General features: G+C 39.6%; 1 protein-coding gene across 1 annotated transcript; it reads right to left on the bottom strand.

Moving 5' to 3' along the window:
• Positions 1-88: 88 nt before the first annotated feature.
• On the bottom strand, positions 89-23,990 carry GPI (glucose-6-phosphate isomerase). Its single transcript, XM_026107661.2, has 18 exons — positions 23,788-23,990; positions 18,640-18,730; positions 17,624-17,692; positions 14,605-14,724; positions 12,479-12,562; positions 12,235-12,381; positions 10,345-10,416; positions 9,216-9,260; positions 8,293-8,346; positions 7,319-7,379; positions 5,845-5,888; positions 5,452-5,604; positions 4,957-5,086; positions 4,530-4,606; positions 3,059-3,187; positions 2,457-2,532; positions 2,307-2,373; positions 89-809 (listed from the first exon to the last, which is right to left on the bottom strand). The coding sequence occupies exons 1-18, from the start codon at positions 23,904-23,906 to the stop codon at positions 686-688; spliced, it is 1,662 nt and encodes a 553-aa protein (XP_025963446.1). The 5' UTR covers positions 23,907-23,990; the 3' UTR covers positions 89-685.
• Between the last annotated feature and the right edge of the window lie 504 nt (positions 23,991-24,494).

Here is a 24,494-nt window from a genome sequence, read left to right as displayed (position 1 = left end):
GATCACTGTCACTCCAGGAACTTTATTCCCCTTTTGGACAGCTGTTTGTGTAGCTTTTCCATAGCTCATGAAGAAATCAATACACATCTACCTCTAGTAGTAAACTTTACTTTTCACAGTACCACTGAAAAAAAAAAAAAATCAGTGTCTTTATCAAATGCATAATATGTGATCCAAACAATTTAAAATTGTGAGTTATTTGATTCTTTGAATACATTCTAGTTTTTCAGGCTTAGAGCAGAACCAGTCCAGAAAGACAATGACATGCCAGACAAAAGTTAGTTTACTTTGCTTCAGAGGATCTTATACACAATCAGTGAGACAAAGGTTATTAGGTCTGCATTTTAAAGATAAAGTGAGTAAGTTTTACTCATCCATCATATCTTTTATTTTCTAATATCAGTATGTGATCATCTTTAAGGGCGTTGAGGAACAAGAAGTGAGGAACGTACCAGCTGCACTTTATGGATTAACAACCACAAAAATAGAAAGCAACTATACATTCTCTGGGTTTCACAAAACTAGTTTTCATTTGTAACGCTTGACACAACAAGATTAACTGCAACAAGTGAAGAAGCTACTTCTGTAAAGTGCTATTTTTGTTAAAAGTGGCTGAAAAAAGCACAACTACAACAGATTTGAGTATTCGGTGGTTAGATTGTCGATGTCCTCCGAGTCTTTCATTTCAGGCTCTGTGTTTTTTGATGAAATTAATGAGCCCATTTGTTGAGCTATCATGAGATGTCACTGGAGCATCCGACTCCAGTTCGGGCTCAATTTTCTTGGCAAGTTGTTTTCCAAGCTCAACTCTATTTTTAAAAGCAGGAGAAGAAAGAAAAGTAACATTAGTGCTAGCAGCCTAAGGTATTTACCATAGGCCATTGATGCTAAAATAGGTGCTAGTAAAAGCTAACTTGACAGTGAACAGTTTGAATTGATTTTTTTTTTCCTTCAGAATTTACCAACAGTTAAACTAGTTAGAAGTGTCATAAGTACAGCTGCTTAGCCAAACAGACAGCTCTCAAACTGCAGCATGTCAAAACCATAAGGTTGTTTTAAAAGTTAAGCCAAGTTACTCTATATGGTTTTCCCCTTTTGCTTTCACCACTAATTTCTGTTATACAGTCTGTCCCAATGCAGAATGCATTCAGCTTGCTGTTTATTGTTTAACATATCACTCAGAACACTGATTTGTAGCAACAAGTCAATAAATCAGAACAGCTAAGCTTGGGGCCTGAAAGCTTTCCCCAACTTTCTAAAGGCATCCAGAAGTTACAGCCATGGACAGGGTAAGAACCTAGGAGTTTCCAACAGCTGCAGGAAACCAGACTGGATCTGTAACATGCTCTGCCTGCCCTCCCCCCATTCCATATTTAGTTTTGGATTCCATTCTGGATTTTGATGTGTTGCAGTCGCAGCTGTACTACTCATTCACATGCCCCTCCAGATGTCAGAATTTATAGCAGATACCTACAGCTTTTAGACAGTCTTCCCATTTTCAATTTCTATTACAATGTTTTAGGTAAAGAAACTGCCCTGGTAGCAAAGCTCTCTGAGAAAGTGTATATAAAGAAAGGCCTATCATTAGACAGCCTTTTTAGAAAAGTTTAGTGTGAACTGCTACACCTGTAAAGCAAACTTACTCTTCCAAATAACTTCTCATAGCATAGGCAAAGTTTCACCTGAAAAGTCTTACCTATTCCCCCAGTCCCTCTTTCCCCTGCTTAAGTTTCCACACAGTATGTTGTACAGTTAATATTACTGACTTAAAGATTACAAAGAACATCTATGATTAGCTCCTGAAGCTAGCCTGCACTGGACCTAGGGCAGCTATATCTGAAGACCTCTACCAAGAATGCTCTTATAACTCCGGTACAGAAAAGAAAAAAACCCCAAAGGTGGCCAGTCTTTCATTTGGCAGATGCCACTTAGGCTGCCTATTAAAAGTTTCTAAAGATGTAAGGCAACTTATTTTCCCCTCTACAAGGATGACTTCTCCAAGATGACTTTCAGCTTGCTTGACTATTCCCCCCCAATCTATCACTGCCTTTTTTTGCCCCTTTTTTCCAAATCCAACTATAATACAGGTTTTTAGTTAAAAGTGTATCCCTGTTCATCCATGCATGACAACTTTGTAGACACACACTGACTTACCTCCAGAAAATTTGATTTCTGTTAAAAATTATCCTATGATCTTTTGCTCTAAGTATACAACCTATTCCTTTCGTTGTCTTTCTTTTGTCTAAGAGATGCCAGATTGGTTCCACAGTTCATAACTACACAAGAAATAGATCAAGGATACTTACCCCCACTGGTCATAGCTGTTAATATCCCAGACAACTCCTTGAACAAATATCTTATGCTCATACATGGCTATAAGCAGAAAAAAAGATTTATCAATAAACTTATCAGAAAGCCTCAATAAGCATTCACAGTTAATGAATCTATTTACTTACCAATGATAGCTCCCAGAGTGAATGGGTTGAGTTTTGTAAACATAATAGAATTGGTTGGACGATTTCCCTCAAAGACCTTTTGAAACAGAAGTTATGTTGTAATCCAACACTTTAAAACTTGCATCAGAAACACATTGTTATGTTTTTCTATAGCCCACATTGCAGTGTTTGTATTAATGAGAAATAGAAAAGCCTTAAAAGGCTAACAACAATTTCAACCATAAAAACATGAAAACACCACAAAAATTTAATACAATCACAATGGTAGAATGTTATCTCCAAAAGCCAGTACCGGCTACTGTATGCTATGGGAAGCAGTAGTAAAATATAAGTTAATATCCAAGGGGAAAATGATGAAACAGCTCAACATTTATGAAGTGCCTTAAAAGGCTTCCCAAACAGCATGCTATTAACAAGAGTCCCAGAGCTGACAGGGTAGAATCTATAATGTGACATTCACTGCTGTCAAGACAGTAGCACTTCACAGCCACCGGAGGGCACTGCCCCATTAGCAAACTCCATTAGCCAGCCTACCAAAACAGTGTCCTCACCACAGCAGTACCATTAACTGGAGGAAAACACAAACGCTAGAGCCTGGTTACCTTATGGGGAAGAAGCTTCTCCAGAGCATCTCCACTCAGCCCTGCAGCTTGCAGCTCCTTACGAGCTTCATCAGGAGTCTTTCCCTTCATCAAGGCCTCAGTCTGAGCAAGGAAGTTGGCCAAAAGGATCTAGTGGATAGAGGAAGGGAGGGAAAGCATCAACTCAAGTTATTACTCTGTTAGCTGGAGGAGTGATATCTAGTGCTTGAACCTGGACTGAGACCTATTCTACAGTGATAGTCTTATTTTCAACACTGTGGCTGTAAAATGTAGAATAGTTTTATCTGTAATAATGCCCACTATTGTTATGCTGGAGTGCTGGGAGACTTGATTACTACTTTTATAGCACATGACAAAAACAAACAGAATTGCTGTAGAGAATTCTACCCCTGCTGACAGCAAACCTTCCAGTGAGGACAAAGGAGCCAGGATTTCACACGCCTCCTTCACTCACTGTTGTCTACACTTTCAGTCCATGACACATCACATGCATGCAGCACCAACTGCTTTTCCATCAGAATTACTTGAAGTTAGCCAGATAAGATAAGCTTTTTCCTTCATTTAGAGTAAATGTGTAACAGTATACCACATACCAACCCCTGCCAATAACAGGGGAAGTTTATTTCCTGTTCCTTATGTTAGCTTGCAACTTGTTCAGCGGTTTTGTCTTATCAGTTAGAAAGATACAGTTACAGTATCTACACACAGTTGAGTGAAACATTTTCTCCCCCTCTTTGGCAAAGTCATTTTAAAACTTTCATCTATATGTGGTGTTATTTGACAGAAAAATTGCTAATATACAATTTAACTAGCACTTATGATCTGAAATTGTAAGAGTAAAGCTTAGCTGATGAGGACATGCTTTTTCTGAACCCTGAAATAAATGGTAGAGCTGGGCACATGTTTCCAACTACAGAATTTAATTAAAACCACCTTTGTTCATGATGTGATTCACTGAAAATCCTTAGTTTACATATATGTTAAACTGTAAAATGGAATGAACTGGCTAAAGAGTTCCATGTATAAGTCTCACCTTAACTATGCTGGTAAATTCCTTAAATTTTGTCCTAGAATTTTCAGTATTTGTAACAACATCTTTGAGGCAGTTTTTTAATCAGCTGAGCATTTGCTTCTTAGTCTGCAAGATTAGTTACACTCCTTGCTTTCCAACAAGGAATTTTCTCTCCAGATGTCCAATTGCTCAACTCTCCCCAGCCTCAGTAAGCTGACAGGCCACACTGTTAGTCAGCCTCAAGAATTCTGGCTACAGTTTCTTCAGGAACAAAAACACCACTGGGTATGCAATTATAGTTTAGAGATCATTTCCAAGTCTATTGTGAATGTTCACAGAGCCTGTGGGTATAGTTTCAAGGGGGCATTTAGAAATCTGGCACACTGCAATATTGGATAAGCTTCAATGCCTTCAAGCAACAAGAAAAATATAGATGCCCTGATAAAGGATGCTTGTTACCTTATGATGCAAACCATTTCTGACTGGATGCTGGGTCTGGACTGGGATCAGAAAGTCACAGGGAATCATGCGAGTTCCTATAAGAAAAGCCACGTTAACTCTGCAACAGAGTAGAATTTTAAAATTCTCACCCTACTTTCAAAGTTATTGCAAGTCTCAGATATTTTTAAAAAGCTTTATAAAAATTGTGTTGACTGGGCAGAAGGGGCTGTGACAAAGCTCGGCAATTTCAGTTTTAAATGACTCTCCTTATTGTAGAGTTGAGAACTCCATTGTGTAGTCTTCTAAAGCCAGTAATTAACACCATAGTGATGTGATGCTAGGTAAAACCTGACCTTTAAACCAGTGTCACTTCTGCCAGCTGTTGCAGCTGTGTAGCCACTCAAAATTTAGTTCCAAAACAAGCCATCCAGTAGTTTTAGTTTACCTTGATGAATGAGCTGGTAAAAAGCATGCTGTCCATTAGTGCCAGGCTCTCCCCATACAATAGGGCCAGTACTGTAGTCCACACGAGATCCTTTCTTGGTAATGTATTTGCCATTAGATTCCATGTCACCCTAAGAGGAGGAAAGGACAGTATTCTTTGTTTTTAATTAACTTTTTCTACTTATTTCTGAAGAACCACACAGTACAGCACAAATTGCCATACATGCTTGAACTGAACTGCTGCTCATTTATAAACATTTCATAAATAGCAAGGGTATAGCTGCTTCACTTATGGACACTAAGACAACTGAAGCCTGAAGGAAAAAAAAAAATCTCTTAAATTGGGTAAATAAACTGACAGCAATCTTGGTACTGGTCTTCAGGCCCTCATTACATGAATTTAAATGATTAGTTTTAACCTAGAAACATTCATTCAGGACAGAAATACATCTACTTACTCACTTCTTGGAAGTCCTCCATTCTGTCTGCGCCTTACCTGCTGGAAGTAGGCAGCAAAGCGGTGCATGTATTGGTCATAGGGCAGAAGGGCATGGGTTTCACATCCATAGCAGTTTATATACCAGACTCCCAGCATGGCCAAAAGAACTGGCACATTCTTCTCCAGTGGAGCAGTGTGGAAGTGATTATCCTTTTTAATCAGAAAGGAGAGAAAATTTGCTTTTGATAAGGCAACTGTCATCCGTCCCAAATTTTAAATCAGTTTTTATTGCTGCTTTGATCTGGCAGGAGCTCTCCAAGCAGTCATTTTAGAAGCAATGGGATGACAAAGGGACCCAATCTTAAAATAACTGAAGACAGCTTGGTTTCTGAACAATGCTGTGCTAACAAGTTAACAGGAACAAATTTGAGACAGGCATCCCACACTTACCATCCAGTGGGCTCCTGCAAGCAGGCTCTCAAAGTTGTCATAACCTAACAATGGAAAAAAAGACAGTTTTTACTACTACAGCTCATACTTGATTTCTCTACAGAGTCCTAAAACAGTTTAGGTTCCTTGTGTATAAGAAGGCTCCCAACCACTAATTGAACTTAAAGTTGCACTTCTACTTTTTGACTTCTCAATGCACCCCATAGGCTCAATATATTCAGTTACAATTAAAACCTGGACTTCAGAGTCTGAGTCCAACTTTATGAAACATACTTCAAAGCCTTTTCCTAAAGTCTCCAGGCAGAAACAGCAACTAGGAGGAAAACAGAGGCCTCAAAACTAGGATGTGCATTAAAGGCTACATAGTTTTCAGCTACTTGGAACACTCAGTTGCTTCAATCACTCCAGATACAGCAGGAGAGACTTCCACAAACCTTACAGAGCAGAGCTTATAGTTCAAGGTATCCCTGCTGCATGTTTACCTGAGGAGAAACACTTACAGCAAGCTCTTCTGAGAGAAAGAAGGAAACAAAAAATCCTTTTCCTAACAGTTCATCCAGTTTTGTTTGCCCTGTAATTAGGGTATTTATCACCATTCATTTTCACTAATGAGTACTTTAACTAACACCACCCTTTCTTGCAAACCTGGAAATCCTGTCTCTTCTTATACAGGAAAAAAAATGACAGTGTTGAAGTGACTCGCAACCAAAGCGGCAGCTCTGGGAGATGAAGGATCTAAGAGCAAGCAGTGCAGAGACTGGCATGTCAGCAAATCTGTCTGAAGACAGAGATGACCAGCTTACTGCAGACAGAACATTACTGCCTGACAAAAGTTTATTTTACTATTCACACAAGGTTTTCCACACATGACAACAACTATTCGCATCATTCAAAAACCACCACAACCCATGTTTTCTTTTAACTTCAGTTTAATGTAACTTTAACTTTCATTTAGAAAATAAATGGTCCTACACTTTCAGATTTTAAATACCTGAAAGTAATGAGGGAAACAAAGGCATTTTGCTAAATCGGATTTGATGCCTAGTGTAGGTATATGTACCTGCAGAAACAAACTGCCCAAGTTTTTTTTTTTTTTTTTTTTTTTTTTTTTTTTTTTTTTTTAAATAAGGAGTTTATGAATGTCAGTTGCAAGGTCTAATTTTCAAGACTGCTGATGTGGCTTTACATAAACCAGGCACTTTTGCTACACAAGTGACTGAAAAGTGTAATTAACTATCTGTACATAAGAATGAGTAATTTCCAAAGCTGCACTCACAGTGCTAGTGTAGAGGCTCAACATTTCTATTCCACTGCAGACTGTTTTTGCATAAACATCCAACTGCTCAGAGAAGAGGCTGGGTAAAACAACATCTCTGCCACAAATTTGATCCACAATCCAATATTGTTAACATGTTGCATGATTATATTCCTAAACCAAACAGATTAACTCTTGGCATATCACAGGAATACCTACCAATATGCAGGGCAATGGAGAGACCAATAGCTGACCACAGAGAATAGCGGCCACCAACCCACTGAAAACAAGAGATTGGTTGACACAGGTGAAATGAAAAAATTCAAATTTAAAAGCCTTACAAATTGTTAGTTCTGAACACATGCTGCTATTTCCTATTTTCATCAAAATCAATATTCTTATTGGCAATAATATACTATACTGTATATGGAATGGTCAAAGGGACCTACACCTTACAATAGTCCCCTAATTATGCATTTTGAGGACTTTCAAGTTATCCAGCTGGTCTGGAGGCTCTGATTTATAGCATTTGTTGAAGCAGTTACCTTGATAATGACTCCAGCTCACTCAGGCATGTATTAATCTTAAGTAAAGCCTGCTTCACCAAGATTATGACATTGCCTAGGGAACAGTAGTGATCTAGATCATTTCTAAACAGCAGCTTTAAAGTCTAGTTTGTCAGACACATGATCATGAGACATGAACCAAACTGTTTCTGATTATTTAAGTATAATAAGCACCAAGATTAAGGACACTATACTTCCAAGTGTCTACTATGAAACATAAAATTAGACTCTTGTTCTTCTGATGTTTGACCTTTACAGACCTGAATTATATACAGTAGACCCCAACAGTCAAATGTCACAGCTTATAATAACTGCTTACACCAACAGCAATAAGCTAAGACTGCTATCTCCTGTTACCCAGCAGCTGATTAGACAGCCAAGAACATAGAAGGTTCCTCTTCAGACCTTTGACAGCAGGATTTTAATGGAAGGGTCAAGAGATAAGACTTTGTTCTGCTTGCCTGACATGTCTGCAGTTTGCCTTTAGTCATGATTCTTCAGATGCTTCAACACAAACATCACAACTACTAATTTTTAGTTTTTTGCCACTGACATCTATTTAAGATTTTCTAAAGCAAATTATTCTAACAGTTGATGTCTGCCACACAACTTTAAATGTTTACTTACATCCCAAAACTCAAACATGTTCTCTGGGTCAATTCCAAAGTCTTTAACTTTAGGCTGGAATAAAAGCAGAAGTGGGTAAGACCACCATAAGTAAAGCCACAGTGCTTAAAAACCTTAATGTCTAGCAACAGCAACAACAAAAACAGATTCAAGCAGGTACCATTTAATATATGATTCCCCAATTATATTCTCCAGTTCAAAAATACATAGCACCCATCAGAAAATAAAGTAACCCTCTATTTTCACAGATCAGCCTAACATTGTTCAGCAGTATCAGAACAGAGAGTTCAGTGATATAAACTGACCAGAAAGTGTGTAAGTGGCAAAACATAGGAGTTAAACTGACATTCAGTCTACGTTCAGAGCCAAAAGGAAAGGAACTTTATACCAGGGACCTCACCTGAAGGCTTCAATTATTGTAGAGTCTCATTGCTGCAGCTCTTTCTACCCCATACCCTTTTGCACGCATTTTGTACAAATGCAGTCACCACATCAGGGTACATGACACTATTCACATGCAACAGGTTATTCACACAAGCTGCTTACATCACTTCAGCATTTATCTGAGGAGTCTAGGAGAATACTATTTGCTTACAGAATGACTACCTTCACACACACACTTAAGTAGTAACAGGTGTCCTTCACTAATAATAATACAGATACTTCAAGCAAGAGATCTTGACTTCAGATTTATAAAGCTCTACAAAAAGTTTAAGTCTATAATGGAGCTACCAGTCTTGCTACAGTTCATTACTTGAAAAGTGTTTCAACTATTTTCAGTAGAAGAAATACAGTTTCAAAAGGAAGGCTAACTCTTGGTATTCAGGTAATCTGTCTCAAAAGACACACTTAGTGGATTTTAAAATGAGGCCATCTTAAAAGTACAGAGGAAAAAAGTGTTTAAATAGAATTGTTATACTTACACCATTGGTAGACAAGGCAACAAAATGCTTGGCCACAGCAGAAGGCTTAATAAAACAGACAGACTGTTAGATCTAGAACACTCATTTTTCATTTCCAGTCATAGAGCTGATCTGCTACCGTTTACATTTAAACAAAGTGCTATTTACTATCACCAGCTATTTTTGCATTTACCAGCTTGAAATCACCTTATTCACACTCACTGTAAGATATGACAGCATGCCTCTCAGGATACAGTATTCTGATAATATTCTTAAGGCCTCCCTCTGGAAGCAGTCACCATTTAAAGAAATAGTATGTAGCCCTAAGATAAGAGTATGCTATCAGCCTGCACCACCACTAACACTTTGGAGCAGACAGTTTGTTGTACACGTGCTACCCTCCTGGCTAGGGTCAAAAGTCAATTCAAGACTACAGAATATCCGTTTCTCAGTACCTGCTGATAAATCCCAAGCCACAGATTTAAACTTTGGTCTTTCAGTGAATCTCTCGGTGAACCAAGAGCGCCGTTCGTAACAGCAGTGCAATGGAGAATCTCAAAGCCCAGCTTTCAAATCAAATACAACTATCCTGATTGGAACAGGTTAAAGACCATCTTAACTACCTAAGCAGCCAGTATCTGCCCTTTTTCCTTTTAAGGGTTAGAAGTGAGAAGGAGTGAGCCAAATACAAGGTTTCTACTCATAGCACAGACATCTGCCATAGAAATGCTGGTATATCACTTAAGAGCTTCCTTTCTAGCTTTGAAATATTTGCCAAGAATTGGAAGGCGATGTCATGTAGACACCATATTCTTGGATTTCCATGTCAATGGCCTAACATTTGCACCAAACTATTAGCCAGCTGAGGCAAATACTGCAATATATTACTTGAAAGTGAGGATTTGGGAGAGCAACCCACAACAGCTACCCGTAACAAAAACCTTCTGTGGTTTTATCAATTAGATCAGACATAGCAGGCTGTCACTTTAATCACTGTGCACTGAAGTGTTGTGTACAGCATTTGCTGAGCTATACAACTTATCTTCAGGCAGGTACTGGCTCTGCTCCAAAGCATGCTTAGAAAGACCAGGGAGAGGCTGCGCAACAGAAAGCTATTACATTTTATGTAACCTAACCATATTAGACTTACATCATTAGCAGCATGTAGGAACCACTCTTTGGCCGTTTCTGCATTGGTGATAGTTTCTTGGGTGGTGAAAGTCTGCACATCAGAAAACAAGGAAGTATGCAAAACACTGTATTTAAACTAAGACAAGTTTAGGCTGCTAAAATATCAGCTAAAGTTGTTTCAACTAATCAGAGTGGAATAATTCTAGATATTCATAATAGAGAGCTGCTGCCAGAATCCAGGAAAAGTAAGTTTGTCAAGCCAGTAAAGACCAGTCTTTCTAGGTTTACCTTTATAATTTTAAATTAGCATTTATCTGATAATTTTAAATTAGCATTTATCTGGAATTGCAATAACTATTTGTTTCCTACCTTCCTTCTCTTCCTTCCCTTCCCCAAACTGATATGCAAAACCTTGAGACTAAGAGTTTCTACTTTAGTCTTTAATTAAGTATAAAAATTCATTTTAATGAAAAAGGAAATAATTGAGCATCAAAACAGGATAACCTAGTTGGATTATCCTCTCATTGTTTAATTCCTGTTTTTCCACATTTGAGCACTCATTTCTGCTGAGAATTTTGTCGTAACTATTTTGCTGACTAGAGAAAACATTTTCCTGCTTCATGAAGTGTGCACAGAAGGTCAGTCATGCAGCTCTGTTAAGATCATCTGCAGCCATTCTGATTTACTCAACCATCAAAATTCAGCTTTAGGGGTGAACATCATTCATCCTACTCCCATCCATCTCCAGAATTATTTCATTATGAAACAGAGGCCTGTTATGGAAAACTAAAGAAAATACTATTCATCTTCTTCCAAATATACCCAATTATCTAACTGCAGTTTGGCAAATGGAAATTGAAGTGTTACTCTTGCAATTTGGCAGTATTTTGAGCCTTTGAACCGTGATGCTTGAACTCAATTATTCACAAAGTAACACTAATGGTCATTTTCGAAGTTTCCTTCTTATTCCGTAAGTTGATGGACTACAGTACTGCCAAGATGAAATAATGAGCAGTACAATAGAGCATGGCCAGCATTATACACATTCATTTGTTGCAGATGGTCTTCAGCAGCAAAAGGGTTCTGGTGTGCTTTAGAAATGAAGGGAACCCAAGTTACATAACTATGAAGTTTGTCTTCATCAGTTTCCTCTGATAAGACAGAAGCCAGTATTCCTCAAAAACGAAGAAAAAGATAGCAGCTGACAATTATGCTTATAAAGTTACTCACAGCTGAGATTAAAAACACAGGTATTAAGTTTGTACTCAAATGTTGTCTTATAAAATACCAGCAGAATACCTTTACCCATTTGAAAATAAAGAGGCTTAGTATTTATAGTGATCAAGGAACTCAGCATTTAAGTTCAGGGGTGTGTGGGGGGGAAATGACATCTCTCATTACTGCCATAAATCAGGGTGAAGATCACCAAGCTAAGTACCATTTGTTCATGTAAACTTCTGTTTGCATTAACATTACACTGAACTAGTTAGCACTGCAGTTCACAGTAGGCAAGAAAAAGGATCACAAATAACCTTAAGTAAGGAAAGAGAAAGACCTTGAATTTCAAAAGCTATATAGGGTCCCAGATGCCACCCAGAGAAGTATAGTAAAAGAAACATTTCTGAATAGAACTTAAACTTATATTGACTGAGAAGCACACCCAAGACAATGGAAAATACTCATGTGTATTGCTTATTTAGCTTACGTCATTTTCAGTGATCAATTTGTAGATCCCTAAACATTTTTCAGTAGTGGCACATCAACCTGTATTGCAAGTTTAGGCTGAATCCAATTGGCCTGCATAGGAAGAGTCCACACTAGAAGTTACTGATATAGATCTTCCTGTGGAAGAATTCTGACTTAATCCTTTACAGTTTAAGTTGCACAGTAGCACTTATATCAGACATACCTTTGATGCAATGATGAAGAGTGTAGTGTCAGGGTTAAGCTCAGCCAGGGTTTTAGCTATGTGAGTACCATCAATGTTGGATACAAACCAAACACGAGGGCCTCCCTTGGAATATGGCTTCAGGGCTTCAGTTACCATCAGAGGGCCCTGGAGAGAAGCAACATAATTAGGTTTTTTAACATTTTCATTGCAGGAGTGAGTAGGCACACACAAAAGATGAGAGATATGGAAATTAGGAGCTTACCAAGTCAGAGCCACCAATGCCAATATTGACTACATCAGTTATTGCCTTTCCAGTGTAGCCTTTCCATTCACCACTACGGACTTTCTAGGGCAAAAAACACAACTGTAAACATTTCAGTTATGCTAAAGTTGCAGTGATTCTAACCCTGGAATGAGGTTGTGTTTTCAGGCACTGTTGCAAAGAATCTCCTAAGCACACTTTTAAATAAATCTATACTCAAAGCTACCTTCTGAACTATGCATTTGGTTAAGTAACAAAAAACACTCATTAGGGGTCAGAAATTTAATGCACATCTTTAAAAGAACAAACTGCAAGATCCAACTAGCCTTTCTGTGCACTACTATAGCATTTACAATAGACAGGTGTATTAAAGGCGAGAGAAATCAGGCTAAAAATGAAGAAAAACACCCTCAGGCATTAGGTTATGATGGAATGTTTGAACCTGAAAGTTTTCCTTAGGTGTCTTCAGTTAGAAGTGACTTTGCTGACTAAATGCAAAAGCTCTAAAATAGGAATGAAGCCTTGACTATATACATTTATGTGCAAACCAAACACTCAATTTTCCTATTGCCTATATGTTTTGCATTAAAATATTCATTCCTGGGCTTTACCTTAAAAGAACATGGAACACATTTCTACTCTATTCTCACTGCTTTAACAGTTACCAAGAGTTCTGGCAAACATTACAATAAAATATCAAAATGTTGCATTGATTTTTGTCCATCACGTGCGATCTATGCATTAAACCTATTCCAATCACAAAATGAGCCTTGCAAGTATTGGCCTGTACCATAAACACCTCTACATATGCTCCCCAAATCTAAAACCATTTCATTTCTGCAACAGATTTATAATTTCACTATGCTGACAGTAGCTCTCCCTCACAAAAGATCTGCTTTAAGTTGAAGTTTAAAGTTTTTTTGGTTTGTTTTCCAAATGCAGAACCATTTGAGTATACACCATTACTGTAGCCTGCAGATGAAGTTGTTAAAGTCCCATTTGCCTCTAACTTTAAGGAAGAATTGACTAACTCAAGTGTCTTTGTATTAATCTTTCCAGAAAAGATTAGAAGTGTTTAGCATGATTTTAATTCTGCAAAGAAGCTAGATCTGCATGGAAAGCAACATTTTCTTAATCTCTATTAGAGAAACTCTAGGGTGGAAAAAAAAAACCCCACAACTTCTGTGCTCATTCAATTCTTAGACTGTCTGAAAAAACTGCCAAATTCACAAATTGTGGTTTTGGTACTTATCTTTTGGGAACTGGACATAATCCAGACTCATTTTGTATAGGCTAACAATCTTAAATTGGTGGTAACACTGGCCACCACCATCTGGCTAAGATTCACAATAGCAACCAAACCCAATTCCTCACAGCCATGTTCAAAGTGCATTTGAAATATTTGGGGAGCTTTTACTTTGTCGCACACGTAAATTTGATTTCTTGTTCAAGTACTCTATGTATGAATTGACTGGTTTCCAGTTCTCCAATGAAAATTCTCAACTCATCTAACAGATTCCTACATTTTAAAGAACATGTACTAATCTCCTTAAATATCAGGAGATTTTTGATTCTGCAGAGTGCTGTATTTAATTACGGAACAAGAAGTTTTCATACTGCCAAAACTGCAAACAGAACAGAATCTTAAAGGACCTAAATTGTTTTAGAGATCTTCCGGCTCTAAGTAGACCATAATCAAACTGCAAGTAAGCTGGGAGTATCTAACTCTCCCCTTCCCCTTTCATAGGAATTTTAAGAGGCAGTTTCTACTTGTTAGATTCAAGTAGTTGAAGAGTTAGCAAGAAAAGAAAGCAACATATGAATGACACATTATTTACAATCCTTTTGAAGCTTCTGAAGTAAACGCAAGATTATTGCTAAGAAAGCAAGAGCCAGAGAGCCCATTAAAGAAAACTGACAGGGAATGACAGCAAGCAAAGCAACTCACACTCAAAACAGCTCATACACCCCGTGCTTGAACCAGAAGAACAGTTATATTGCATATTAGTTTGTACCAGTTACTCTCCCCTCATTCAGTCTATAATCAGTGCTTTGCAGTATACATTTACTAGAACCTGACTGGATATAGTAGAAATATAGAGGTACACTGTGGTAGTGCTTTATACCTGGCAGAAGTGTTTTATTTTATCCAACACCTTGTTTACTTCTGGAACAACATCTTTCCCATCTACAAGTATTGGCACATTGGAGCGATTTCTCAGAGCAATATGAAGCACAGCTCGGTTCTGAAACAAGAGGAAGAAAAGGAAAAAAATATTAATGGATCTAGTTCAGCATCACACCTAGGTGTCTCATCTAAAAGGCAATACAACCTTTAAGAAAATTAAAAATTGTCTAGATTAAATTAGTAGAGTAGATATGCATGTGTGTATACATACACACCTCTCCCTCTCCAGCTACCTGATTACCCTCTCACTTGAGAAAGAAGGCTTACAATAGCATATAACATACCAAGTAAACAAATAGTTTATTGTAATTAATTTGAACAGAAAGTTCAAAGTCCCTTGAAAAGCATTTGATGTTTGAAGTTCAGAATTCAGTAATATTCAATACTCAGTAATTCTAGTCTTTTCAGTATGTTTCAGGTATACAAGGGAGAAGTTATGTTTCCTGCTACTGAGGATACTAATCAAATCAACTGTAACAAGCAGCCAAAGGAAGTTATTTTCTCTGGCATTTTCTCAGTAGTGGTCCATTTCACATTGGAAGAGATAAACATGTATTTAACCATCTGACAAGGATACAATAACCACATAATTGTGGGCAGCACATGAAGTATTACTCAAGTACTTGCATACTAGGTATGTAGGTTGTAGTTGTGTTAGCTGAGAAAAATTCTCCTGTAAAAGTACATCCAGAGATGTGCAAGTCAAAACCCCAAAACCCAGCCTCTGACTTGCCTATTTTGGAGTTTATGGCTTTAATCTAGAATGAAGGAGTTACTGTTAATACTAATGAACAAATTAAAGAATTTGTCTGCTCTGTCTCATTGTTCCTTGCTACAACAGGCAGCATTGTGAGACAAAGATAACAGTGCCAATATGAACTGCCAAGTTAAGATTTAAACACCAAATCCTAATTCAAAATCATTGAGTATGTGGTTACTGACTTGGAATATGCAAAAGCTCTTTCAGTTGCTAATTATGATGTACCCACTTAAGTCTGGGGTGAACAGAAGCAATTCTTCATGACACTCAGCCAGGAAATGGTATTTCAAAGATGTATGCACAAGTGAGTAAGTAAATACTGTTCAGTATCTTGCTTGAAGGAAGCTTTGCCTTGGTCAAGATAGTGTCACATTTGAACTCATATCTACTGTTATAAACCAAAATATATTTGGGTGGGCAATGAAGACTGGATCCATAATGAGTGGTCAGACATGGGTTACCTTGTAACGCATGGACCGTGCCATATCACACTGCAAGTTTTAACTCATCTCGGATGAGCACCTGGCACTCTCACGCTTGACTGCACTATAAAGAATTTCCACATATGTACACAGCAAGCATCCAATGCCTGCAGCACCAAACACAGACAAGCCTTAAATATTTTAGGCAAATAGCTTAGAAAATGTTCTAAATCAGAAGGGTAGTGGACAAGTTAGTTCTTGCCATTAAGCAGCTTCCTTCTGTCTTAATGCTCTAAGGTTTTTAAATGATACTGTTTGACAGCATCCTGTTTTTAAAAGTCTCATGACAATTTCACATGCTCCACATTCACATTCCAAAGCCAAACTTACCTGATATACCATATGAACAAATTAAAAAATGAATTAAACCAAATCTAATCCCAGGTAAATATCTGACTGCAAATGAGATCAATGAAAAAGATGTTTCTGGACTCAAAGGTAACTGCTACATAAAGTTGCCAGAGAGACAGCAGTGAAGCAGGGAGCTAGTAGCAGAGGCTAAACATAAACACAGTATTAAATTGTAGGATTAGTGTTATGTGCTAAAGCTGTATCTTTCCGAGAAGTCTTCAGTTGCCATATTTGATCTCAGGCCAACAACGAACAGTAACCTCATAATGCATAGACAAAGACAGGCTACCTTGTAATAATCTTTGTGCTGCATGAGGGTAGTGAAAGAGGCCATATCTGAGAATCCAAGCCTGCAGGCAGATTTAAGACTTTTCATGCTCTTTTCCCTCTCCCTTTTTTAAACGGTGGATTACAAGGCATTAATACAAAACGAATCATTTCTTTTTTCCAGTGGAGTTTTATCTGGTTCTGTTTGTGCATTTCTACTAACATGCAGCATTCACAAACAATACAATGTCCAACTACTGAGTTATCTAAAGCAAGTGGCTTGTGCAAGAGTTAAGTCAGTCAATAGAAAAGTCAAAGAAAGCACTGATTTCTGAGAGATTACCTCAAACATAAAGAACCTTTAATATTTAAGGTAGGCCAATAAATCATGCTACAGGGCTGAGCTTCCAGCTTTTTAATCCTATTTTTAATTAAAGAAAAGATACAGCTGATTTTCTGTATGTTCCAATGAAGAAGGATTTAACTATAACCATGGCCTTCAGACCTATGAAGGGAGGAAAATACTCATTCTCTTACTCAAAATAGGTGGCTAATTTCCCTAGGAGTTTGTTCTATAATATCTACTGTTAAATCTCACCCAAAGATAAATAGCATGAGCAACCCAAAGCAGGTAGTCTTACACAAGCCTTGCTAAAGCTTTCTAGGCAGTTTGCAAAGTGTTATGAATACTGACATTAGGCAAAGCATGTAAGGGATATCTGGAATGCAATACTCTGCTCCATGCCCTCCGTAAGATCTATACAGTAATTCATCTCCCTCTCTACAAGAGCAAAGGGAAAGGAAAGAAAAAACACATATACCACCAAAATCTAAGAAAAATTAGGAGATAAATGCAGGAGGGAGGATTGCATAGCTTTATTCATATAGATTTTTCTTCTGTCTTCTTCCCAAAGAAGTAGAGATTTCTCATGTAATTAATGAAGTAAATACTAACACCAGTGTCATCATTTCGGAGTAGCACTAGCAATTAGAATAGTTCAGCCCCTTCACCCCAAGACTCATCTCTTAAAGAGAGATGAACATCCATAATATATGCACAACTGAGAGGAAAGAACCATGGACAGAAATAGCCTTACCTCAGTGAAGTTGATCTTCTCTCCACTGAACATTCGCTCTCTGGCACTTTCCACACCCCTTGACTTTGCCTGAGAAAAGTAAAAATAGATTGCTCTCTTAAAAATAGTAAGAAGTCAGCATGTACTACAAAGGTCTAGCTACACTGAACAGGGCGAGCATTTAGTGCACAAAAACAGTAAGCTTGTCAAAAAAATTAGGTGAAATGACACACTAGATTCTAGCTTAAATATAGCTTCTCCTATTAGAACAAGTATTTTTAAACAGCTGTTTATTCACTTAAGAGGTTACCCAGTAACATGTGCTAATTGATAGAGATGCAGTGAATCCAATTTTAATTATTCAGTTTCATCTTCTAGATTATTACAGAATTCATTAATGATTCTACATACCAGTTTAGAATCCCCCCCACTACAGAAAAGTAGTGAAAATAATTTTGCTACTGCTAATGTTTGCCAGTGTTTCCAATTACTTTTTTAATCTGTGTCCTATCTTGGTTTAGCCTTTGGTTGAATCAAGTAGTTCATGGAGGGTTGTAAATAGAGACACCACCCTAAATTGACATTAACACAAACTTCCTTAAAACATATCCAACTAATGAATATCAAAACTAAGACTACATGACATATGAAATAACTTCTGTTTTAACTGCAGATATAGAAGACATTAGCTTCTCTTGGAACTTTACATGAAACCCTATCTTATTCTACTGCAGACCTCAGTAACAAACCCACATGCCAGCCAGTCTGTTACACAGGAGAAAGGAAAAAAAAAAAATCTTTTCAGTGATGGCAAGAGACTGTCCAGGCACTGAAAAACACTTCTGCTCCTTGAGGGCTAAAGGACAATGTGACACTCTGAACACCACCAAGATTTATATGCAAATGATGCTGAACTTTGATGGTCTCTTGAATTCAGAGCTGAACATACATAAACAACGTTAGAACAACCTGCAACCTGAAAAAGTCACCTTTTTTTAAGCAACTATTTAGTTTAATTCAGTGTTTTAAAGAGTTACCAGTTCCATCAGCATTTTCATTACTTCTTCTGTAACAAGATTCTTTGAATAATCCAGTAAGATATCCCCATGATCAGTATTCAGAGTCAAGCTGCCAAAAGAAACAGGTTGTTTAATTGTACATTCCTGAAGAGTGATTGTTTTAAGCAAGACAGTGATGACTCCTGTACAGATTATGAAATAATCTGAATCCTAGTTATACTAAGCTAGTAAGGATGACCTGAGGAACAGATTTGCCCAAATTCCATGAAATGATTTACTAGGTACTGTAATGTCATTAATTGAAGACTACAATTTTCAACAAGCTAAACTGTAGCATCCATTTTCTGCTTGTGAAAATCCAAATACAACAAAACTTTTTAAATACACAGTTGGAAAAGCATATTCTATTTTCACTGAGCCACAATTACTTTCTATATATAACATAGGTGAAATGCTTAACATGCTTTTGCTGCTAAAAAGAGTTAAACTCTTTTCCTATAGGTCATTTCAACAAATCTATCCATGCTTTTACATGGAGAAAGAAGCCTGATAAACCTCTTGCAACTCCAAGCACAAAAACAATCTGTCAAGTACTATGCAGAATTAATCCCATTTGTGAGTTGCATAGTCTTGCTATCCACAACAACTCAGTGGGGGTCTCCAAATTAGTTAAATAATCCTCATCTGAGAGCTATAGCTTAATATTTCAAAAGACTTTATGTTTAGATCCAATATGAAACATGGGAATAGCAGTCTAACAGAAGTCAAGCAAGTCCTTTTGTATTTACCAGCCTGGTAAGTGAGAAGTTACCATCTAAGTGAGAAGTTATAGTTCCTCTATAGTCCTTCACAACAGTGTTTTCCAGCCATTTCTTTTCTTTACACTAATTAACACATACAATCTAATTAACATACATATTCAGTCCAAACTGAGGAACTAAACAAATCCTACAAGTCATTCAGTAGGCCTTCTACAAAAGGACAGTGTCTTTCCTATGCCTTATTCTGCACCATTTTTTTGCTCCACATGCTAGAGTCACAGGAAATTGCATGCATCTCAGTTCAATATGTGTCCACATTGTTCATCTCCCTTGCTTTTTTCCTTCCCAATACTTGGGCACAAACAATTTGCTGTTATTTTAGTGCCCACCTGTGTCAAGCACCTTGCAAGGCAAAAGGATTATAATCATGATTCCAAACAGATTTAATATGACAGAACAGGAAAGACTGTAGAAATGAAGGCAAGAGCAGTAATCAGCAAGGCCTAGACATTTCAGTGGTTTCATTAACTTGACCAAAAAAAGGCAATAAGATATCCCTTCTCTACTTTTAAAATAGAAGGGACACAGTCAATAAGGTAGGTGCCTTCAAGCACAGTGTTGGGAAAAGTGTTTCATTCACAGGGGATAGAAGATGAAGCAAGAGCAGGGGGGAACCAAGATCAAGATTGCTAATTACTCTGCTCAGTAGGCTGTAAACAGTAATACTGAAACCCTAACCATCCACTGTAAGGATATCTGGAGCACAGCTAAGCGAGGGACTGTACCTCCCACCTGGTGAATTCACTCTTTATTAAAAGTGTATGCAAAAAATACAAACAAATCCTGCATATCTTTAACAATTTAAAGTTTGATTCATTATGTTTGGAGACAAATCTCAAATCCCTTAATGCAACAGAAGTTTGAACACATTTTACTAATGGAATGGCAAGGCCATTAGTATACTAATATGTCTTCACAGTTCAGAGAAGTGGAACTGTTAAAAAAATCACGCAACAGTTTAATGAAAGAAACAGTCTTTCTTCTACTCTGTGAATGTGAAATCCTTAAAATATTTCTCATGTTTATGAGAAATGCACAACATGCTCCAACAATCTGTTTCCCTTATATGAAAGGAAAGTAACCTCAAGACCTAAAAGACAAGGTATCCCAATAAGTCCTTCCTGGATTCAAATCACTGACTTGAAAGTGCAGACAGCTGAAAGATGACACCCACCCACCCCTTTCTCATGCAAAAAGAAACAAGTAACACATACTAGGAATACAATAGACCTAACTTCCCACTTCCCACACATATGGCAACATACAGGCATGCAATGTAATCTCATATTAAACCCTTATGCAGGGAGTTCCACCCTCTCCCTGACATCTCCCTAGATCAGGGGCATTCTGCTACGCTACCCATTCTGCAGTGCGGCATCTAATGGTAGCGTTACCCAGGCGGAACAAGAGACTTGTCACGTAAGCCACATTCATATTTAAGTGATGCAGTTCTTCACTGGAAAGTCATTTGTATCATCCAGAGAATGAATTTATCTCCCATCTAAACACAAGCTATAAAGAAGCTGTGTGCATCCCTTAAATATACATATGGGACTGGTTCCCGGGTGTTTTTTTTTTTTTAAACCCACTTAGACTAGAGGCTTTTTGGTCCTTCAAGAAGCACTATACTCATTTTCACAAAGTCAAGTCATTGTGTAAAGTGCTCTACAAGGCTACCCTTGAGGAGTACCTTCAACCATGCAGAATGAAGCACAAGTGTGATGCACAGGGCACCTAGTAGGAGTTATCAACACTAGTCTTCTATAATCAGCAGTGGCTATTTGCATCAAGGGTACCTACTCAGCATCCAGGTATCTATCATCTGCTGAGTTTTATAATGCAGCTATCAGTTCTAATCTCTTCAAAACTAATGATAGCGTTTTCCTAGGGAACAATTCATGCCTGCTGTTCTTGACAGGCCTTACATTTGTGTCCAAGAACATCAAAGGTATACCTTAAAGGTTTGGATAGACTCCAAATCAGGCAAGGAAGAAAATATGCATGTTTTGCATAATGGAGGGGTGGGGACAGAAGGAAGGAAGGATCTGAGATCCATACTCTGTAAAGCACAGTTAGTCAGTCTAAGGCTCTTAGGTAGATACCTTAGAGTAACCTTAAATAGATAACATTCAGGTTAGAAACCTATTCACATCATTCCCAAAATTTCTACAGCACAGAAGTCAAGAAGCACTTCTATACAGCTATAAATTTTTTGCCTCTTTTCCGTTAGAAAAGAGATAGTCAGTGACTACCAGAAACTCACTGAAGAGTGAAGATTAGTTTTGGATGAGGGAAGGGGTGTAAACGACAGTACCTTGTGGCCAGTCTTCCAGACTGCTTGGGCTTTCAATAGATACCAGCCACCATCACCTTGCTGATCCAACTTGTAAGTGGTAAATAGTGAGAAGTATACAAGCAGATGAGTCAAACTAATCTCCAGGCTACCAGTTTTGCAATTTTATTTTGCTGTAAGATTGCATGTTTTCCTGGTAGCCCACAGTATAAAAGTTTAATTGTGAAACACAGTTGAAATCACAAAAGGAAAACATAAATATAGATTAGATAAACTGAAGTCATCCAACCACTGTTCCCTATCCTTAGGGGAAGCACAAAAAGATATGCAGATGGGCAACTGTCTGAAATAGCAGAGCATTTCATAACAAAAATCAAACGATTCTGGGAGATGCACTGACTACTCTCAGTAGGGAAAGGATGTACACCACAAGTACAAGTACTTGAAACAACAACTGCCAAATACCTTCTCCTTGGTTAGTTTTATTCATTAACAGTATAATATTCAAAAAAGTATATTTCACACTGGCAATATTAAATACAGACCAGAGATTGATGAAAGTGTTTTATGGTTAAAGTAGCTTAGATAATCATAATGACAACCAAGATGACTAACATTCAGTGCTATCCCCCATGAAATACCTGCTTAAAGGATTAAGGAAGGAACTTTATAAGAAACCTCTCAGTTATACCTTTAGATTTACTTCTGTTAATTTGCTTCTGCTTTCCTTTGTTACAAGGATGTTATCAAACTCAATCTCTTGGGATGTACTGGAGATAAGGGAAACTTGCAAACAGAACATGCTTTTCCTACTAGAAAAGAGCTAGTAGGTTTATATAAAAGAGTATTAATAAGCTCCTTTAACAGTAACAGAAGTCCTATTAGGTGAGCCAGATGAAGTCAATGCTCCAAAAAGCCTTTAAAAGACTTTCCATCAAAGCACATGACATTTTACCTCTTGTGCACTGGTATGTAGAAGCTTCATGTGCAGCATTTCATTATAATTTAAGAAGTATCTACGCAGTTCAAGAGGAAAGAAAAGCCATTTTGTCCAGGACTCTGCTGAAAAGCTCAACAAGCACAAAATGACAGAAAAAATATTATTTCAACACCAAAGAACAAAAGTTCCCCCTATCTGCATTACCTAGGCTCACTTTAAAATTCAATTCAGCGATGAATCTACTTAACAGTAGAGGTTTCAGATTGCATATATTGGCAACTTTACCAGCACACATATGACTGCTCAGTCTCCAGCATACAGAAAACATTAGCCCTGTTTTACAGAAAACTGAACATTATCCCACTACTTCTTTCTTCCTTCTGTAGCAAAAAGATGTTGCAATACATTTTCTGTAATGTGGGCAGCACACGTTAAAGCAAGGAAGAAAGCTAAAGCTGCTAAACATCACCCCTTCCCCATTTCAGGGCAGAGGTGGACACTGGCAGGTAGGACATACAGATCGCTCTCCGATCACTTGCAGTCATCTTATCGCGGGGACTTATCATGACTAAGCACATGGATGCGAGAGGCTGAGAAATGAATGACCCACAATGCCGCTGTGCAAGCTGCAACCCGCCGCTGTGCTCCGCGGCACGTACCCTGCTGCAAGGATGAGTCAAGGACAAGCCTGCACGGCCGCCGTGCTCGGGGGCCGCCGGAGGAGCAGCCCCTCTGCACAGCACCTCTCCCCTGCGGCCGGCAGGGCCCCGGCCGCCCACGCCGCGCTAACGGGAGGGCGCTGCAGGCGCCGGGCGCACGTGCCCGGCCTCCGCCCGGCCGCAGCCGCCTCTCCCCCCGCACAGCCAAGGGGCCGCCAGTGTGAGCGCGTAACGCCTCCCCACGCCGCACCGCGCGGGCCCGCGAGGGCTCCGCCGCGGGCAGGCCCAGGCCCGGGCGCTGCCGCAGCCCCCGCCCGCGGGAGCAGGAAAGCAGGAAGCGCGGCGGCGCCCCGGGCCCGGCGCGCGGAAGTGCTCGGCGCGGCGGCAGCCTCGGCGCCCGGAGGGCAGGGGCGCCACGGCGCTGCGGGAGGGGAAGGGGCGGCTCCGCCTCACCTGAATTTCTGGAAGCGATCCTTGTCGCCCTCGAAGAGCTGCCGCAGGACGAGCTTGGGGGCGTTCGCCTTGTGCCACTCTACGAGCTTCTTGAAATGGGGGTCGCTGGACAGCGCCATGTTAGCGGCCGGGCCGGGCTGAGGCGGAAACAGGCTGCTACGCGGGGACGAGCACGGCGAGCGGGGCCGGCGCGGGCACCCCGGCTTTATAGCAGCAAGCTCGGCCTCCTGCCGGCGGCCCCGCCCCGCTCCCAAACGCCTCCCCCTTTGCGGGCCGCCGCGCCTGGCGGCGGGATCCCCGTGCGGCCGCGGGAGCCGGGCGGCGTGGCGGGGAGCTGCGCCCTCGGCCCGCCTGGGGGAGCGGCGCGGGGCGCTCTGAGGGGAGAGGCCCCCCTGGGGGGGAAGCTGGCAACGGTCGCAACGGCTGCGCGCGCCGAGGCGGCCAACGGTCTCAACGGCAGCAGGCCCTGCGCGGGGATCCCCGGCCCTCGGGGCCCTCGAGCGCACCCCAGTTACAGAATGCTCTTTTCAAAGCCCCGGTGTTGCGGGACGAGCCGCTCCCAGTGACGGGGCGGCTGCGCGAGGTGGCGGGTGCCGCTGCTGTAACAAGGCGCAACTCAGGGCGCAGGGGAGCATCGGGGGGCTGGCGGCAACCCTTCAGGCCACCCCTGCCTCGCCCCGCTGTCCTCGCCCGCCTGTGCACTGCCT

Source organism: Dromaius novaehollandiae, chromosome 13 (genome assembly GCF_036370855.1).
Source record: "Dromaius novaehollandiae isolate bDroNov1 chromosome 13, bDroNov1.hap1, whole genome shotgun sequence".
Lineage (NCBI taxonomy): Eukaryota > Metazoa > Chordata > Aves > Casuariiformes > Dromaiidae > Dromaius > Dromaius novaehollandiae.
The sequence above is the reverse complement of the archived record's forward strand: the minus strand, read 5'-3'. Positions and strand labels throughout refer to the sequence as shown.

Coding starts and splice junctions, on each gene's coding strand:
- GPI (XM_026107661.2), bottom strand. CDS start 23,906: ATGGCGCTGTCCAGCGACCCCCATTTCAAGAAGCTCGTAGAGTGGCAC. Junction 8,347..9,215: donor TTGCCTTGTCTACCAATGGT/GTAAGTATAACA, acceptor CTTTTATTCCAG/CCTAAAGTTAAAGACTTTGG. Junction 3,188..4,529: donor GAAATGGTTTGCATCATAAG/GTAACAAGCATC, acceptor TCTATCCACTAG/ATCCTTTTGGCCAACTTCCT.